At 40.7% G+C, this 21062-nt stretch overlaps 1 protein-coding gene and 1 long non-coding RNA gene across 3 annotated transcripts in view; one reads left to right on the top strand and one right to left on the bottom strand.

Moving 5' to 3' along the window:
• Positions 1 to 717: 717 nt before the first annotated feature.
• On the bottom strand, positions 718 to 4826 carry LOC144516834 (uncharacterized). The gene is made up of 2 exons (XR_013501874.1): positions 3202 to 4826; positions 718 to 2315 (listed from the first exon to the last, which is right to left on the bottom strand). It is a non-coding gene; the product is annotated as an uncharacterized LOC144516834 (long non-coding RNA).
• Positions 4827 to 5639: 813 nt separating this feature from the next.
• The window catches only part of srgap3 (SLIT-ROBO Rho GTPase activating protein 3), a 60218-nt gene continuing 44795 nt past the window's right edge, over positions 5640 to 21062 (top strand). Inside the window, exons 1-2 of one of the 2 annotated variants that reach the window (XM_078248474.1) lie at positions 5641 to 6003; positions 6123 to 6291. In XM_078248474.1, coding sequence (XP_078104600.1) covers positions 6228 to 6291 — 64 coding nt within the window. In that variant the 5' untranslated portion in view covers positions 5641 to 6003; positions 6123 to 6227. Of the gene's footprint in view, positions 6292 to 21062 lie in introns of both variants that reach the window. The other variant, XM_078248475.1, reaches the window with a different exon arrangement.

Below are 21062 nucleotides of genomic sequence, written 5' to 3'. Positions count from 1 at the left end.
AAAACTGTTTTGTTTTGAAAGCCCATAAAGCCCAAACAGGAAACCTAGTTGGTGCCGGTGGACTCATATACTGTCTATGCTCTTAATACCATTGACTATACGGTAATTCCTCTACTATGCGACAGTAAGTCGCGTGGTTATGACACAATCGTTAGCCTGTTTTTACAAAAACGTCTGCTACGGAGCCATAACGTGAGGTACAAGGTAATGGAGCCTTTTATACACTGTCGTGTTTCTTTAGAAATAAACGATGGACAAAAAACGCTTCAGATGTAAAGTTATTCGCTGTCAAAGTGACGTCAAAATGAATGGCAGTCAATGGAATGCTAACGGGAGGTGATGGCTTGGTAGCATCAAAATGGCGCCATAGGAGGTTCGCGGTCCGAGGAGAAGCTTACCCCCTTGCTTAATACATCCATGGTGGACTCATCTTGATCTAGTGTTACGGTTAATTTTCACTACTTCCGGGTACATGTTTCCCATAAGTGATCGACAGAGGGCGCCATAATATAACTTTTTGAGCTTAGTGGAAGAACGCCTTATAATACGTCACCTTATATGTAAACAACAAGCAATATAGAAGTTGAATTAGAGAGGTAGTACATGAAAAGAGAGACCCCACCACTATGAAAGTAAAGAAGGCAGGATAAAACATATGCAAGAGACAGCAAAAAAAACCTCAGTAGATCTAGTGGGAGAGAATAAAGACATTATGGAGAAATAAATTGATAATTTATTGTCCCTAAATTTCTGTCTTATGTTTTTTTCTGTTATTATGGTTTGTTAATCACATTCACCAGTGTGTGTTTTAATGCATTTTATGAACATTGGCTTGACAGAGGTACAACAGTTTTCTGTGTTCAAAATAACTTAAGTATGTCAAGTATACATTCAAGTCATTAAGTATACATTTATCAACAATGTTCAATCTAATAAACACATATCACATTAGTTACTCATAGTGACGATTTGAGCTTTTTAGTGCCTTAGAATAGCATAGCCAAATACAATATATGAAAAATATTGGACATTTACTGCATATTAAACACTCAGTGCTGCATGTCTGGCAGCCCTGTAGATTCAAATTAGGGAAACCTGTTACATCACATGCTGCCTTTATCAAGATTCACACAGGGCAGATCTTTTTAATTAAAAAAGGTGCAATTATGTGATATGAGAACTCACACATGTCCATACAACAATTCATCTGGATGAAGAAAAAGGAAAATATTAGGAAGAAGCAGCCCTATAAAGGCTTCTCTGCTGTCTTCTTTCCCACAGTTTTGATAATCACTCTGACACTTTAGTTGAGCACCTTCACATAAAGTCTCACTAATGCTTTTTTTTCCTCAATATACTATGTAAAACTATTCTCTAGACCTTTTCAGATGCAAGTGTGAATTTAGTGGTAAAACATATAATGTCGACATGAACATGTAGTCACACAGTCATGTTGTCACTTTTATTTGACATACGGTACACGTAAGCAATCTGAAGTATTAAAAGCAATACTACAAAAGGCAATTTACAGTACGATGTCCTGTTGACCGAGTGGTCTAAGATGCCTGTAACCATGACAACCCTGATTTGGGTCACCAGGCAACCTCTGTTAGAAGTCATCCCTAAGTTTCCTGTCACTTTCTACTGTCAAATGATCAAAGAAATCAAAGAAATGTTCTTTAAAAATCAATTAAGCAATGACATTTCTGACTAATCAAATCTGAGAAATTCATTATAATTAGAAATATTGCATTTGTTCCATTTGTTGTTCTGCAAAAACAATAGTCTGTATGCATTTGCAGATTCACTGAAATATTTTTTAGCTGCCAAAAACAATTAGCATGCCTCAACACTTACAAATAATTATCTATTACAGCATTCAGGCCCAGACTGTAGCCCAGGGTGCCATTTCTTCACATGTTGAGTATGGAGATAAGAACAGTTCCCACTCTTGTTCTATAGAAAGAAAAAGTAAAATGATCTCACAATGGATCTTTGTGCCATAAAAACAGTTAAGTCACAGTTTCCCCCCTGAGATGCCTGATGAGAGAGAGGTAGGGGTGAGGAGCAGAGGGATTGTGGGAGGGTTGACGGGACTGCAGAAAGGTTACCCCGCTGACTTCTCTATGGTAACAATCAACAAATCAACAAAAGCAAAATCCACCCTGCTGTCACTCTGGCCCTCCAGCAGGCCTCTCTTCTGTCACAGCTGATGTGTCACAAGTGGAGTGTGTGATCTCTCGTTGCTCTACTCTGTCCTCAGACATGTGGATGATACATAAGGCCTGGCAATCAACTTAGACTCACCGACGGAACTGCAAAGATACAAAAGAGAGCGTGATGCAGTGGGACACATAACACAGAAAGACACTTAACCTTTCTCTGTCTCTCTCTCATATCTAGACTCGCTAAAGACAGACAGATAGGTAATGTAAACACACACATTCACTGCCAGAGGCCATTGAAAAATCCTCAGGGGCTTTTATTCCTGCGAAGAGGGCTGTGCATGCTGTGTTCAACGGCCAGAACTTTGTACATCACAATGCCAGCTAAGAATTCAAACCTGAGTTCCTAAGTCATTACTGGTGGGAAAACAGGGGGGCAGGTGTATGCCTGCATTTGTGTGAACAGATATTCTTTGAGGGGGGAGAAACACTAGACATCTTCCTCATCTCTGTGATTGTTCAAATGGCATTGTCTTTTAAGTTGGTGTTGCTGGCTGCATATTAACATTAGACTCTAGCTTATGATAATGTGCCTTATACTGATGTCCTTTTAGAAACATGATGTTTTTTCAGCTACATTCTGAAAACCATTCATGTCCACACCATGTAAAACTCGATAGAATAATATGCTTGTCGAATAGACTGAATTATTGTAACAAAACTCAGAGATGTTAAAATTATAGTACAGTCAATTGTAAATAGTTTACAGTTGTATCATTAATGTTTAATACATCAATAACTAATGGTTTATTAAAGATCAAATATACGCCATTACAAACAACCTGGCTTGCCAGGTTGGGAAAAATCCTTCTCTTTCTTGTTTCTTTTTGGTAATAATGCAGTTAAGTGTGTAGGTAATCTGTTAATGACAACAATGAAATAACTTTCTCATGTTCTAATAAGCCATCTGCAGCCGTTGCATTTGTTTTATAAATTGTAAGTGGGACGATTTAAAAAAAATAAAAATCCTTTTTACCTGTTTTTTCAAATGTGGCAGAAGTGTCCTCCCACCTGTCAGCTTGAAATATGCACTGAAGCCTGTGTGGTGCAGATGGAAATGAAATGCAGAAGACGTCTACAGTGTGGCAGTTTGCAGGTTTCACAGCCTGTTCCCTCCTGAACTGAGAAAAGCTGAGGTGACAGGCAACAAACCAAGTTCTATGGGCTGTTAAAAGCACAGTGAAGTACCCAGATGACAGTATCTGTCAGGAAACACGCTCAGTCCCCATCACTACAATGCTTTGAAAAGCTGCTTTTCTTCATGATATGAATTTAAATATATATACAGTGGGGAGAACAAGTATTTGATACACTGCCGATTTTGCAGCTTTTCCCACTTACAAAGCATGTAGAAGTCTGTAATTTTTATCATAGGTACTCTTCAACTGTGAGTGACGGAATCTAAAACAAAAATCCAGAAAATCACATTGTATGATTTTTAAGTAATTAATTTGCATCTTATTGCATGACATAAGTATTTGATACATCAGAAAAGCAGAACTTAATATTTGGTACAGAAACCTTTGTTTGCAATTACAGAGATCATACGTTTCCTGTAGTTCTTGACCAGGTTTGCACACACTGCAGCAGGGATTTTGGCCCACTCCTCCATACAGACCTTCTCCAGATCCTTCAGGTTTCGGGGCTGTCGCTAGGCAATATGGACTTTCAGCTCCCTCCAAAGATTTTCTATTGGGTTCGGGTCTGGAGACTGGCTAGGCCACTCCAGGACCTTAAGATGCTTCTTACGGAGCCACTCCTTAGTTGCCCTGGCTGTGTGTTTCGGGTTGTTGTCATGCTGGAAGACCCAGCCACGACCCATCTTCAATGCTCATACTGAGGGAAGGAGGTGGTTGGCCAAGATCTCGCGATACATGGCCCCATCCATCCTCCCCTCAATACGGTGCAGTCATCCTGTCACCTTTGCAGAAAATCATCCCCAAAGAATGATGTTTCCACCTCCATGCTTCAGGGTTGGGATGGTGTTCTTGGGGTTGTACTCATCCTTCTTCTTCCTCCAAACACGGCTAGTGGAGTTTAGACCAAAAAGCTCTACTTTTGTCTCATCAGACCACATGACCTTCTCCCATTCCTCCTCTGGATCATCCAGATGGTCATTGGCAAACTTCAGACGGGCCTGGACATGCGCTGTCTTGAGCAGGGGGACCTTGCTTGCGCTGCAGGATTTTAATCCATGACGGCGTAGTGTGTTACTAATGGTTTTCTTTGAGACTGTGGTCCCAGCTCTCTTCAGGTCATTGACCAGGTCCTGCCGTGTAGTTCTGGGCTGATCCCTCACCTTCCTCATGATCATTGATGCCCCACGAGGTGAGATCTTGCATGGAGCCCCAGACCGAGGGAGATTGACCGTCATCTTGAACTTCTTCCATTTTCTCTTTCTCATCGAACAGGTTGTACGATGAAAAGATTTTATCCCCTTTTACATGCGTACAAGGCTAAAGACATTTCTATTAGAAGCCGCCTAGGCCAGAATTGAATACTTCACTTGCACATACATATATACTGGTACTAAACACTTGCACATACATGCATACTTCACTTGCGCATACATACAGTATATACTTCACTTGCACATACAGTACATACCGTATATACTTCACTTGCACATACATGGATCCTTCACTTGTAGATACAAGTATATATGTATGTGCAAGTGAAGTATATATGTATACGCAAGTGAAGAATGTATGTGCAAGTCAACTATATATGTATGTGCAAGTGTTTAGTAGCTACCAGTATGTATGTGCAAGTGTTTAGTACCAGTATATATGCATGTGCAAGTGAAGTATTCAATTCTGGCCCAGGTGGCTTCTCACACATTTCTGTCACTGACATTCTTGCTATCACATCTTTATTTGTCAGCCTCAGCTCTGCCAACAGAGAAAAAGAGGTGTAGTAAACAATAGGTGCAACGAGGGCATGGTGATAGGCTACACCTGCTTGCAACAAAGAAAGGTGGTGCAAAAGACAATTCATTGTTTGTGCACTTTTGCAGCTACCACAGCAGCCCCTTTATGATTACCCAGTGGTGGTGTTGGTGGTGACCACTCACTTTGCAAAGTCTCTGCTGTGGGTGTGTGAGGGAGCAGCATGTCAGAAATTATCCCTCACAGCCTCTGCTGAGATGTGCTACATCTCCTAAACAGTCGGGTGAAAGTAATGCAATGGTAAAAAAATGTGTGGTTTCCATGGCAGTAGAGCCTAAAGAGGGGGACGTTTTCATACAGGAAGTGATAATGATGATGATGATGATCTCTATGTGTATGTCAATATATGAAAAAGGATATTACATTTGAATTACATAAATTGCATGTGTGTGTGTGTGTGTGTGTGTGTGTGTGTGTGTGTGTGTGTGTGTGTGTGTGTGTGTGTGTGTGTGTGTGTGGGCGGGGAGAAGGTGGAAGGACGGGTGGTTGACAATATGAAGAGGCTCACGTGACGATCTTTTAAATTCCTGTTCCCCTGCAGCGCAATTTGTCAGAGTACGAATGGTGTCTGCTTGCCTCGCTGCTCGTATACGCATGTCTGTTTATTTTTGGCCACAAAAGCTACAATAAGGACTTGCCTGCTTGAAAACCCTAAGCGTCGCTCCGCTGTCTTCATCATGTTGTTATTACAGTTTTGAGCTCGCTTGTGTCTTTTGTTTTTTTTTTCATGCTGAAGCGTTTGAGTTGACTGTCTGGTACCAGGAGGAGGAGGAGGAAGAGGAATCCTCTGCCAGCTCTGCCAGAGAGAAAAACTGAGCAGAAAAAGAGAAGTATGCAACATTGGACTGCTGCTCTGATTGTTTCTGCACTGATAAGGTGATTTAAACTGTGTGGACTGCGGGAATACAACACATTTAAGCTTTTGTTCTCTTCGATGCACGGCTACTAGAAAAGAAAGGAGGAAAGCGCTGCGACGCTACAAGTCCGGGATCATCACCTAAGACCCAAGACAATCCTCGAGTTACAGGGCATCACCCTAAAAATCCGAGGAACGATGTCTTCTACGAAATACAAGAAGGATAAGGAGATCATAGCGGACTATGAGACCCAAGTGAAAGGTGCGGTATGAATGTGATATCTGTGTCCGCTATGTGTGCATTGTCTGTGCAAAGGCTGTCCGCTGACCAAGAGCCTGTTTATCTGCCTGACTCCTCCGTGTGTGTGATTTTCTTTTTCATTCATTCTATTCATGTAGGCTAATAAAGTGCAATCCATCTCTAGCTAATGGTGTTAATACTGGGAGCATTGACAGACTCTCCCCTCTGATGATGACAGGTAAACCGTGACTGCCAATCCAATGGCAAGAGCATCCGAGTGCAAGGAGCGAACCCCGGTTTTTAATTATTTCTTCCTCTCTCGTGTGCAAAGTTTTATTAATTCAACAACAGCCAGAGGGATTTCTGTGTGCTGTATTGTTTTGATTTGTCATAATGTGGTTATGTCACGGTTGTGCAGCTTTATTGCCGGGTAAAACAATCCCTGTGTTGAAATCAATGCAGGATGGAGAACAGGCTGTATTATTGCCCCTCATTCTTTCACATTTTGCGGCCTGTATTTGGCTTACTGTGGCTGGTGTGGTTAGAGGTGTTGATGAAATATTCGGGAATAGATTGAATGCATTTAATACATATTAATTTGACATATGAATCGTCTAATAATGGCTTGTAATGCCAAGGTGGCTTCAGCTTTAATATACAGAGCTGATCACACTCAGCCAGGCGCGTATAGCACAACATCCTGGACCCTGTACACAAGGATCCTTTATGGGCCAGCCCGCATCCACGAATATTAATTCTAGTATTTTTGTGGGTCCCCTTCTCACGTGAGGGCCCTATACACTTAGTACACTAACCCCCCCCCCCCAGTCCGATGCCTCTGCAATCAGCTCACGTTTGATGTGATTGACTCTCACCTGGCAGCATAGATCAAACACTGGCTTAATGTCACTATTGTCTCCTTTTGCACATTCCACAGCCCCTTTATTTGCAACATGATTTTTCTTGGTGAGTATTTCAGAATCCTAACCTCCTAACATAATCTAGAATCTGGGGCAGATTATAGACTGGTTGGTAGCAATATGATATTCAATATTACTGAATGATGAAACTGTGGATACAGAGCTTGCTGAAGAACATTGTGTTAGACATTGGGTCAATTTGCCTGTAATGGTTACAGAGTCAGACTATGATGAACTGTGGAGCCAGTTGATTATGTAAAAAGCAAGAGAATCGATAATATTTTCCAAGTCCATGCATGCAGTAGCCTAACCGAGGAAATACAGGCCACCCACATAAACAATCACTAGATACATAAAGTGACAGTTTATTCTGCCATGTAGTGTAAAGATGAAGGGGGCATAGACTTTTGAGCAGACATTTCACTAAGTGGAGCTGGGGTTCAGTTTCAAGGCCCTGGACCCATTGCAAGCACTCTCACTCTCAGTGGTTTCACTAATGTTACGCCTCAGGGGCTTCAGCTGATCATCCCTGAGTCATGTAGCAGTCCAGACCTTTGGATATTCTGACTGTGAGTGGTTGGATTTGTAGGATTGATCTACAGAAGCATTATTCTTTGTATGTGGACAATGTTACAGCTGCTTCTATAACCTCAGTTTTCTCTTGTGACATGTGCTGGTCATTCAGAAAATTGCATGTCTTGTCTTTCTACCATATCAATGTGCATCTTATTCTGCTGCTTTCCACTTTACTTCAGACCATTTTTTGATATTTCAGGCATCAGTTATTCATCTTAGATCCAACTGTGCCATGGGAGAATTACTCTTGTTTCATAGAGCCAGGCCCTGTGTGCTGCCTCTTTACATTAGACAGGGACCTTGAACTCTGTGAGGACAAAGTTAATATTAATTTATGGAGAATGCTGCTTGTTTCTCATTCACAGCTGGTGTTTTGCAGAGGGCTCTGCTCCAGACACCCACCACCTCACAACAATGGCAATGTTATGAATCGAAGCAGGCAGTGAGCGAACCATAATGAAATTCAGATTGGAAATTGCACCTGTCTTACTCTGAGTTATTGCTTTATGGTTAATGTGTACATGGCAGAAGGGGGCCAAATCATCAGTGGGTTGGGATTGGGTCCTAACAAGATCGCAGGCTTATGTATGTGGGCTAAATAATTAAAAAATCCCTTGGTTTTAGCAGCAGTCTAACAACAAAGAATAAACGCTGCCAATACATTTGCTATGGTGAAATGTTGGGTTTGCTTAGATGTAGTGGCTGCACATGTGAAAGCACATCATACTATAGCATTTAATTTGTTTGTTGCAGTGTAACAAACCACTATGCTAAAATCCTAACCCACGGCTATTAATGAATTCTTGATGACCCTAGAGGCTGGCTGCCAAAGCTGAGGTCTTTGAAGGACCTTGGGAGATGGTGTTCACTTTATTCAAGCTGTTCAGCTGGCAGATCCTGCATTAGCATGTCAATAGCGAGGGTTCGTACGCTAGGAGCTTGAACTCTGTTTTGTAGCTTACCACCGTGTGGTTGCTGGATTGCAGCTCTGCTTCCTCGTGTTTTCCAGTTTAAGAGGCAGCTTGTGAAGTGTTCCTCTCAGGGCTCAACCAGCAGCAGCTGTTTGACATTTACCCTCCAGGTTCTTAGACTGAAATATGGCTTCAGTAAACTCATACTTCCACATCAGTAGGACGTGATGAACTGAACCTTCAGTCTTTATTATATATAACTAGATACTTTGAAAGTCCAGTGATCATAAGTTAACTAGGTGGTTTAACAGAGAGAGAGAGAGGCAGTGAAACAGTACATGCACAAGATAAGGCTTTTAACCAAACATGAACACTTAAATTACACGAGTAAATGTCAAGACATGGGTGCACCCAAGCAAGAGTCCATTGTCTTCAGCACTGCTCAGTTGTATTAAATTGGTCTTGTGTTTACAACTTTTTGCTGTATTGTACTTTGACTTGAGGGACAGCAGATTGTCTGTTCTGTTGGCTGTGTTCCCTGAATCCCCCTCTGCAAAGAATTTCTGATTCATTGTACTTGGAGTGCAGCACCATTTTACCCCACTCTCCCTTTCTGGCATACTGCACCCTTAGTAAATGTATTTTTCCTGCAGTATTTAGGAGATAAAAGTCAGTGTGATCAGTGCTTTAACTTGTTGGCTTAGTTTGATGGTAGTCTTTTCCTAGATGTGACCTATTGTCTAGCTCAGGCACGTCCACCATGGTAATTTCTTGCACTGACACCAATACACCCACACAGGCATACATATAGACAATAAATGAATTGCATTTGAAAAGAGGCACAGTCTTGATGTGATAAAAATTACACAAGAGATTTGCCTTTCCTTGTTTTTCCTCCAGCCTACAAACAACTGCTCTAATCAGGGAAATAAATGCAAGCAACTGCTCTTGGGAATTCTTCTGTGTCCTCCAGATGTACAGGGTTAAGGTTAGGGGTTATTACAAGGTGATACCAAGGTGATAAGGTAGCAGGGTTTTTGCACCTCTGGTTCATGTTTCTTTTTGTTGTTCGTCTGTGCTGGTTTCTTTCTGCCAGATTAAATGCAAACAAGTTTAACCACCTAAGCAGACCTAAAAGTAATTTGATCAACATACATTTCTAACAGGACTGTACGTCACAGCAGAGTGCAAACGTAAGTGTCTTATTCACAAATTAAAAGTAAGTTTAGTGCCTTCACAGAATTTAGTATGTGGTCAAATTTTTCTTCGCAGCTGTATATGCATAAATGATCATCAGTCTGCAGTATGTGCAGTACCTAGTGTGATCACAAGCACTCATCACTTACATGGAAATAAAACTACAGAATGTCTTGTGTTGTATACTGATCCTTCTATTGACCTGAAAAGTGTTGTTGGTTTGGTTAAATACTGATGAGAATTATGTGAGACACTACTAGGTGTGTCTCTGTTTGTTTTTGTGTGTGTCTGTTTTGTTGGCTACAAACAGCTCTGCGGAGGTAGATAAATGCTGCTTTTTGTTTTAGCAAAGCAACAATGATTACTGACCATGTAGTCTCTTTGCACTCTGAAATAACTAGGACTAGTGATGTCAACTCAGGTTTATTACTGGCACTGAATGTGAGTTGGTCATTTGATGATGGAAATGTGTCTCATAACCAAAGCTTGTTATCATCATGGTGTGATTTGATTAGTTATCTGTTAACATCCTGCTGGACAGCATGAAGCTGGCTGTGTAGAAACTGAGATGTTGGGAGTTGGGAGAGAAATGGTCACACTGACTCACCGGCAGCTTGTTTGGCAAACCTGCAGCTGACTGAGAGAACATTTGCAAAAAAAAACATCTACTAGCTATTTAGACAGAATAATCTTTAGTGGGACAGCTTGTATATTCTGCGGTCCAATACATTTTGGATTTCATTCAGGGTTGGTTTGTTTGTGTGCCGTGGCAGTGACTAGTCAAACAAACAGGCAGCTCAAGTTGCTCTGTTGCTGACTCAGTAAAAATTGCATGATTTCATTCTATTAATATACAGTGAAGTCTTCAAGGAACATTTTGACATTTCAGGAAATACAGTTTTTCATTATCTTGCCAAGAGTTCTACATTCCTGAGAGGCTACATAGCTTAGCTTAACATAAACCTGGAACAGGAAGAAACAGCAGGCCTGGCTGTGGCCTACCAGCATCTCTAAAGGTTACTAGTCAACATTGCATCCTGTTTAATTCACACAAAAACCAAAGTGTAAAAATGTTTTTGCTAGCTGTTTGCCCCTGCTTCCAGTCTTTATGCTAAGCTAAGTTAGCCGGCGATAGCTTCATACTTAATGCACAGACATAACAGTGGTATCAATCCTCTCATTAACGCTCTGCAAGAAAGTAAATAAGCGTGTTTCCACAGACATTGAACTATTTCTTTACCTATTTTTGTACCTAATCACATTTTATTGAAGAAACCTCAGAAGAAAGCAGAACATAATGTGCAATTTCCATGGCAATATAAGAGCCAACAAGTCTACCCCAGTATCTTAGACTCTCAACTCTTCATTTGTCCATCAAAGAAGTATAATATGTTAAAGGGAATATTCACCACATTTACCAGTGTCACTGGTGTAGGAAATAGAGCAGATTTGCTGGCTGAGCCCTCAGAGACACAGAGAACATTGGAAAGAACTGCAGACTTTTTTTCACAATATCCCAGATATATAGAGACAAGGTTCAAAAAATAACTCAGCATCGCTGAATTATCCCTTTAAGCAAGTGCGACCTGTGGCTGTAACCATTTAAAAAACTATCTTTTCATGTCATACTGAGCTATCATCATGCCCTCTGCCATCATAAGTCATATAGTTGGCTTCAGTTTTCTCAACTTTGCTGACTTTGCTATGGTCTCTATAAACCCAGTATGATGAACACAGCTGCCACTTGATAAAGTGAGAGTTTGTTCTGTCCATTTTACAAGGATTCAAGAGATAATCAGCCTTTCATGAAACGGGTGATCTGCCAGGCATAGTTTATCATTGAACACAGTCTCAGATTATTTATTTGTTTGGTTTGTGTGTTGGCATTGATGAAGTAAACAAAGGTTCATTTAAACAGAAAAACCTTTCTTGGTTATTTGGTGCTAGTCGGTGCATGATTTCACTTCTCGTTTCATTCAGTTGTGTATGTTGAAAGCATTTTAATCGACACTGCCTGGAGAAGTGTAGCTGTCAACACCATGATTGTATTAAAAGTCCAGTAATGCACTGTTGTTTGCTGGGGGACTAAAACCTAGTTACAGGGCTGTTACATTTAAATTTAATTTAAATCAAGAGTGATTGGTCTGACATACCAAAAATGAATTACATGTTTAGGTCTCCAAAATGAACAATGAATGGATGCTGTTTTGATATACAAACATATTTGCTGATGCAAAATAGCAAAAATAAGAAGAAAGGGAATTTAAATCTAAATTGAAATGTATGTGAAATGTTGAGCTGTGAAAGATACTCATAGAAGGTGGTGGTGATGGCGCAGTGGATATAACACATGCCTTTGGTGTGGGAGATCTGGGTTCCATTCCCACTGCAATACATCAACCAATGTGTCCCTGAGCAAGACACTTAACCCCTAGTTGCTTCAGAGGCGTGCAACCTCTGATATATAGCAATTGTAAGTCGCTTTGGATAAAAGCGTCCGCTAAATGAGGTAATGTAATAATTTGCTGTTGGAGATAGACACTAATGGATAGAAAAACTGTACAAGCTCAGGTCCCAGGGGATTAAGAGTGTTTTGGTTCAATCCTCAGTAACTTTATAACCTGGCATTATGTAATTAAACAACGCATTCTCATGACAGGGTCCGTATGATATCGTACGAATATTATGCAAACCAAAACGTATGATATCCTGCGAAATTGGGAGACCGCTGGCTGGTCACGTGACGCCAAGTGGTCATGTGACGCTGGCTGACTACGAGCTCCATGACGCCGAGTGGCAGTTGCTAGTTGTTTAACGGTACAGATCCATTTTTGCGACACGACTGTAGTGTGGTGTCGCGACGTAATAAATCCATGGTTGATGCTCCACGCCCCTGACCGGCAGCTGATTGGACGAACGTGTCACGTGGGTCTGGCTGCTCGAGAATTTCAAGCCACTGTCATGGCGGCTCGGACGGAATACGATCTCATATTTTACGAAAATAGTGTCAACATTTTAAGCGAGAAATAGGCCATACAGGTGCTGAATCTGTCTTAATTTCAGATCGACAAAAGTTTGAAAGATTTTCATCTATCATCTACTGGATAGTCGCGTCACGTGCAACGGATTCATATGCATAAAGATGGGCATTGGCCAGCTTTTTTGACGCGCAGCATTTTTTCAAATGCAGCGCCACCTTCCCGGGATGCTTTACAGGCGCGTTAAAGTCGCTTGACGTCACCCATAGGAATAAAGTGGAGCGAAAGAAGCGTCGCACGGACAAATGGATCAGCACTGTAACGGTACAGATCCTTTTGTCTGACACGACTGAAGCGTGGTGTCGCGATGTCATACATCCATGGTTGATGCTCCATGCCCTTGACCGGCAGCTGATTGGACGAACGCGTGACATGGGTCTGGCTCATTGACAGATATATAATAGACCAACAGATCCCATTGCTCTGGACGGAGACCAGTGAAGGATATTAGAAGCACTTTTCCAGTGATGGCTGAGTATTACTGCACAGCCTCCAACTGAGAGAGACGACGTAAATGTGACATGAGCAACCTGTCTGAAAGTTGTAAGTCTTCTGGTAGCTGTGCCAAGAGAAATCTCAATCATTCTCAATCTTGCAGAGACGGAGAGCGTAGGGATATGTAAGGAGATAAAATAGGCACAGGCTAATTATTGCTAACTAAAATGCTAGTTAACATTGCTAATTACACTTAAACAGCTAATGTGAGTCGAAACTGCCTGGGCGCTTCTCCTGTACTAATTTCTCTACTGTGCGACAGTAAGTCGCGTGGTTATGACACAATCGTTAGCCTATTTTTACAAAAACGTCTGCTACAGAGCCATAACGTGAGGTACAAGGTAATGGAGTCTTTTATACATTGTCGTGTTTCTTTATAAATAAACAATAGACAAATAGAGTCTTTAAACGCTTTGGATGTAAAGTTATTCGCTGTCAAAGTGGCGCCAAAATGAATGGCAGTCAATGGAATGCTAACGGGAGGTGATGGCTTGGTAGCATCTAAATGGCGCCATAGGAGCTACGCGGTCTGTGGAGAAGCTTACCCCCTTGGTCTGCCTGCTCGAGAATTTCAACAGAGTGTCATGGTGGCTCGTTGAGAATACGATCTAGTATTTTACGAAAATAGTTCACCGAAACGTGTCTGAAAACATTTTAAGCGAGAAATAGGCCATACAGGTGCTGAATCTGTCTTCATTTCAGATCGACAAAAGTCAGTTTGAAAGATTTTCATCTACTTCTATTGGATAGTCGCGTCGCGTTCAACAGATTAATTTGCATAAAGATGGGCATCGGCCAGCTTTTTGGTCACGCATAATTTTTTCAAATGCAGCGCCGCCTTCCTGAGATGCTTTGTGGGCGTGTTAAAGTCGCTTGACAACACCCATAGGAATAAAGTGGAGTGCGGCGCGACAGAAGCGCTGCACGGACAAATGGATCAGCACTGTAAGCCGCTACAGAGCTTCACGACATGGGCTATGGACCTCCGGCAGTTCCGTATCAGCGGCAGTTAGTAGATGTGTTTAGCCGGCTTGAAAGTCCTGTGTTTTAACGCCCACCCATCATCCCCGACCACCTCCGCCTACATTGGCTGTCAATGTGGTGAATACAGCAAAAAAAACGTGGAATGCTTACGAATTACAGTGCTTAACTTTTTGTAGCTTTTTGAACAAATGGTTCAGGAGAACAGGCTGAATTTTAAATGATGTCAGTGTGTTATGTGTAAATTCGTAAAAAAAAACACTATATAGTTTTTTTTATCGTCAGATATCAACTTTAGTGGTGCCTTTTATGTTGAATTCATTGTTCAATTTGTTCGATAAAAGAATGTTAGAAATTATTTCCTTTTATTTGTTTCAAAATCAACAAGCAATTTGTTGTATTTTAGAAGAATACTGAAAGCAGCAACTGAGTACCTTTTTAATATCCATTTATTTATCGCAAGTAATATCGTAACGTTTTCACATATTTTCCTCATATCGTCAGGCCCTAATAGAAAATCCAAATGGAGAAAAAAAATTGAGAATAAGAAACTCACAGGAAATGGTTACATTATTTGCCTTTATTACCCAACAAGTACCCATGGTGAGATGAAGCAATAGTTGATACAAGATAAATTAAAAACAAACTTCCTGTTGAGAGATGGTAACCTTAGAAACAGAGGAAACAGGGCAGTTGTGCAAAAATAAATCTACAATGAGAGTATGTAAAAGTGACTATTTCATTAAGTAATTAGTTAGGTTGTTACAGTACTGGCTTGGGACGTGCTAAATTAACTTTATTATGTACCCGTGAAGCACAAGTCCCACTACAGACTTTAGATAATTAAAGAGTGTACCTATTTGCAGCTCACAAATCCCTCTTGCCCACCACTGTTGGTAGAAATAGAAGCATACAGTATATGGCACAGGCTCATTATTATTATTATTATTATTATTATTATGATTAGAATCCCCAAACTGTGATATTTGTTAACTCTGCTTTTATGAATTATTTAATGTAGGGCTGCAACTAATGATGATTTGTTTGGTCTGTATGTCAGATAATAGTGAAAAACATAATTTTCCAAAAAGCCCATGGTGTCTTTAAATTGTTTGTTTTGTCTGACCAACAGTTCAAAACCCATAGCTTCATTTCTAGTTTACGGTTCACTGTAATTGCAGTAGGCTATATGTTGTCTTAGGATATAAGGGGCTCCTTAGGTTGTGACTCGTAGATACAGTATACAGGTATACTACTCTCTCTCACACTCTTTTTTTTCCAACTGAACATGACTCTTAGTTTTACCTAAAAAGCTAAATATTGTTGCATAAATTGAGCGATTTAAAACTTCCAGTGCATTTTTAAATAACATATGCAGTGGTAGTATTTTATTTTAGATTGATGCAATCAGTGTTCAGAAGGAAATTGTGAAATTAGTTTTATTGCTTTAATCAGATGTTGCTGCACAATGGTTATCTTTTCAGCTTCACAAATTCATATCATGACGCAGTGCATAAATCCGTACATGGATCTTCATTCAATGCTGCCACCTGTCCACATCCATCAGACTCCAGCTCTCCTCCAATAAGCTGTTCCCCGGGGACTGGTGCACGCCCGTGTTTCCATGGAGACACCTCTTAGCATGGTCCTGCAGAGCTGGATCCTGGATACAGCAATGCTGGGCAGCTAAACTCTGAAAGGGCGTGTTTCCGTATATGCTTGGGCTTCTCTGAAGCATCAGACTCATGTCCGATGCTGACGTGATGACGATACGGTCACCAGAGAGGAAATCAATGTCAGCCAGCAATGAGAAAGTCTGGGGTGATTTTCCTCTCCTTGCACTTTGAAGCAGAGTGACAATTGATCGTTAATGTTTATTTTATTTTCATCAGGAGTTGAGTGTTTTCCTTCAAAGCAGTGCGGTTTAAGGTTTATTACAGTTTAGGAGGCTTTCATGAGCTGTTTATCATCAAGCTTATTATCACAGATTGTTTTAGATGACAAGAAGCATATGCCTAAATAGAGTTAATTTTCAAGAAGAGGCTACACACACAAGTTAGTGAAGATATTGCAGGAAACAAGTTCATTTGATTGATTTTTAGTTTGACAGAACATCCAGTGGAAAATCCAATAAACCAGCAGATAATTAGGAGGGAGGATTAAGAGTGAGGGACGACCCAGAGACTGACAGCTGACATCTTGCTGTAGGACGCTCCATCGGTTCACCTCTGCTCAGCCATTGATTGGTCTCAGCTCCTGTTGTCTTATCTTTGAATACATGTGCTGCAGCAGCCTGGGCTAATGAGGGAACAGGCGAGATTGAGACGGACACAGAAGAATCTACACTGACATCAGGAGCAGGTCCTCGTGAATCCAAAATTGCATTAATCATTAGGGGATTTTAAAAAGAGAACAAAGAAGTGGGGGATTAGTTCAATAACTAGAACTTGTATTATGAGACTCAGTGCAAGGGGCATAGAGAGTGAATTAAGGTCTGGATAAGGGTTGCGTTTGTCTGTGTGTCTGCTTTTCATGTGAATTTGGCTCTGCAGTGTAGAGCCCAGATACTGCAGCGCTGAGTTGGGGATTAGGTTAGTGAATTTGGCTCGAAGTGGCTTTTGTCTGGTGTGTGTGTCTACACACTGTATGTGTGTCTTACTGCATGGTGATGCGAACGCCCAAGGATGTTATTTTCCAATTGTTAAATACCTTCTGAGGCTGGTTATGATTTATAATTTATCCCCATTACACAGAGACATGTAGTTCTTTCCTCCAAACTCACTGCACCAATATCCAAAACATGAAGTGGAATCTGTGCTTGGTACTGATTCATTGAAACACTTACATGCATGCTAAACATGGCTGTAATTATCTGTAGAGAAGGCACATATACTGTACCATCACACCCCAAGATTATATGTTATATTATATGCCTTATTGCCCTGCAGTAAAATGATCCATCTCTCCTGCTCCTCCTTTGGCAGCCTGCTGCCCTGTTCATCCTGGCTTCCCTTGCTGCCCTCGGGATGCTGTGCAGAAAATCCCTCTCATTCACTGCACTCCAATTATATCTCAACTTCATTGCGTCAAGACATCACATGGCCCTCTTAAACAGCAGACTTGCAGTAAAATGCTGCCCCAATGCAACACCACTTGTGTCCTGAATTGACTTCAGGAGGAGAGGCATGTTTCATTTTTATAAAAATAATGAGTCACATCTTGTTCTCAGCCCATAAAAGTGTCTGTAATACATCAGACGCAATGATACCTTAAGTGCATAAGTGCTGAGAAAAAAGTCGAAAGTCCTTTTTAGTGGGGATCAGTTTTACATCTGTTTGCATCCGTTGGGGAAGTTGTTGACAATGTTTTGCACTCAGCTGCTTTTTGCCTTAGGCAGAGAAAAAAATAAAACCTTACAGACACTGTGAGTTCTGTTTAACGGAGGAACATTACCCTGGTTTGAGCAACAAACACTCACTCAATGTAGATTATAAAATGTTTGTAGTTTTTAAAAACAGAGGGTGTATTCAGCTTGAGTAACAATATATTTCAACAGTCTCAAACCACACCTGCAGCATAATCCATTTCTCTGATGTCCCTCTGTATCTTCCAAACACTTGCCATATTTTTTGACAAAATATGGCACACTGCCTCTGTTTAAATTCTCAAGTTTTCCTCTTCCATTGGTCAGAATCACTGTCTTTTTCACTATTTGTTAATTTAAAATTGCCAGTATAGTAGAATATGTATCGATTTGCTCAACAAACAGCATTTCTTTTCATACTCTGTGAACTAAACTTTTTATAGACACTCAGACAGGAGGTGACTGTTCAGTTCACAAAGGATTTTGGGTGGAGTGCAATTCCAGTAGATGGTCTTCAGTTCATTCAACCTTTGCTAGAAACATCACCATACTGTGCTTTTACACAGCTGCCTGCCAGTACAAGATTTTGTCTGTGAGGTTCAAAGTTCAGGAATCCCCAACATCCTACTATTGTTTTCAGAGGGTTTCCTGTGCTGTGAGGACACAAGTGTCCACTGCGTTTTACCATCAATTCCTGTCCTGGCATCAGGGAAATTATATTGTGGTATAGTGTGCCTGAATCTGCACTATTAAACTTTTTCTTCAGAGTAATAAACTGTACTTTACCTTATTTTGAACATTTACTTTTTTGTCCTGTACAAGCAACATGGATGTGCACAACATGTACAACAATGTGGAGCAGGTGTCCGGTGGAAGGGGTAGGGCTCTTTTATAACAATGATATATGGACCTAAGATCAGGAATGTTAAGTGTCTGGCATGATTTTTTGACAGTCTGCTCACGTCAAGGACTGTCTGCTCTCATAATATGTCATATACTGTATGTCATAATGAACCTCAGAGCAGCAGTAATGAACCAGCCTGCATAACGTTTGCAAAAAAAAAAAATAGAAATAGAAGATATAATACTGTCTTTCATGTCACATAAATTATCAACCTGTAAGGAAATGGTCTTGAAGTAGATTCCTTTTTTTTCTTGACTGTCTCTCATTGACTTGGACTCAAACTTGGACTCAAACTCTTTGGACTCACACACACACACACACACACACACACACACACACACACACACACACACACACACACACACACACACACAAATTATCCTTTATCCCAACATACTTACCTCAACTTAAAGGCATACTATGTAACTTTCCCCTCTTCGGTCCCCCTACAGGATGTCTCATTGGAACTACAGCCTTTAATGAATTGTTATAAACAGACTGCATTTTGCTTCATATGGACTTAATCCCATTTGTCTGCACACAACTCCAGTTCAAAAGAAAAACACTTTTGATTCCAGTAGAAGTGCAATACAGTAATACTGCTCCATCATTAGTTCAGTTTTTCGAAATGTTATTGGATTAATGCAGCTTTTGGGATTTATTTTTGCTAAACTTTATTGAATGGTTTAGACGGAAACGTAGTGACTTTTATTTAGTTGACATCAAACAGTATCATCGACATATATCAAAAAGTTTTTAACAGTTTTCATTGCATATCACTGAATTGGTAACAAAAGGTTCATATTAAGCTTAATTACATGAGCAAAAATTACTTCAGGCCGAATGTCTTCAGGCAAAGAATGTTGGTCTTTATATGCATGATCCCACAAGAGTTTGACCATATTTCAGCTGCTCCATTCTCATCCCCCCTTTCTCTATCAGCCTTTTTGTCTGAAGATAACCCCCACCTCCCTTCTCCAAAAAAAAAGAGAGAGAAAAAATAAACACATGGCTTCATCTCTAAATAGAAAGACACTCGGGTCCGCCACAGATAATAATAACTGATGCTTAATCATGCAGCGACATTAAAGTTTTAACTTGCTCACTTTGAAATAGAGGAAACGTGTTTTTGGTAGTTTGCCCAAACAATCCCATCTGCACTGGGAGTACTAAAATCTGTGTAATCAAAAACACTGTTTGAAATGAATGGGCAGCATCGTCAAATGAGGTTTATTACATTGACTGCTTTGTTCTTGAACAATGAGCATGCTCCTAGCTAAATAGTTAAACTGACTGCTAAAAGTAATTTTTCATTCCATAAACTCATTTGCATATGTAACTTTATTATGAGACCTATCTGGAACTGTTTCATTCATTTCTTTTAAACCAAGAAAATCAGAGCAGCAGAGCTGAAAGTGGGGCAGCCATGTTTAGCATCCTTGCACAGAGATCTGGGTTCAAAGCCTTGTTACATACATTTCACAAAGGAAGGGAGGTATGAGGTGGTGGGTGTAGACACATTTATACTAATATTATGTATTATACAGATAGTATAGAAATTGAGAGGTCTCAATATTTTTAACAGCTTAAAAAGCACTTGATTTGTTGGTGGTTTGAACCACTAATTATTCTTGAAAGCAGTTAAGACAATTATGGATTTCTTTATTGAAGGAACGTAATAATAGTGCACAGGAAATATGTTGGTGGTGTTCAAAAAGATAAACAATCTTCATTTTTACTTCAGGCCTACATTCACATTCTCCACAACCACAGAGGGGTCCCTCACTTTGTATAAACCACAGCCAATGAAGCCACTCAGAGAGTTGGGAGTACTTGGGGAATAATTCTCCAATTGCTCATGGTTTCTGAGAGGGAAGGACATACTACTGGTGTGCGTGACCTATTTTTCCAACCTCATCTGTCAAATGTGGAGCTACAGCTGGTGGTTCAGAGTTCCCTTTTTTGTGAAATACTGTTTTCAAAAGTCCTCCCTGTCACTCCTGCACATAGGTGTCACATTTTCCTGGGGCATTTCTCTCGACTCGCCGTTTTTTCACTTTTTAAGAGAAATAATATAAAACAAAAAAAACCTGTTGCAAACAGGGAACATAGCTGCATGTTTGCGAAAGCAAGGCATTCCTGTCAGGCGTAAAGCAGTTAAGTGGTATATCTCCCTGAGCTCTGGTTCAGGGCTCCCACTAAAAACTATGCTTTAAGTCGTCAGAGCTGGGAAGGAGAGGGAGGCCCCTGATGAAGAGGAGGCTGGGACGGTTAACCACAGAGCGAAGCATGCCGCTCGAGGCTGAGGCCAGGCGGCACGACATCACAGGGAGAGAAAAGGATCGCCCCCACAACATCAATGTTTCAGTTCAAATGGCAAGCTTCCCTAGAAGTGAAATCCATGAG

The sequence above is a fragment of the Sander vitreus genome, chromosome 4, assembly GCF_031162955.1.
Source record: "Sander vitreus isolate 19-12246 chromosome 4, sanVit1, whole genome shotgun sequence".
Taxonomy (NCBI): domain Eukaryota; kingdom Metazoa; phylum Chordata; class Actinopteri; order Perciformes; family Percidae; genus Sander; species Sander vitreus.
This window is presented reverse-complemented; position numbering and strand designations above follow the sequence as displayed.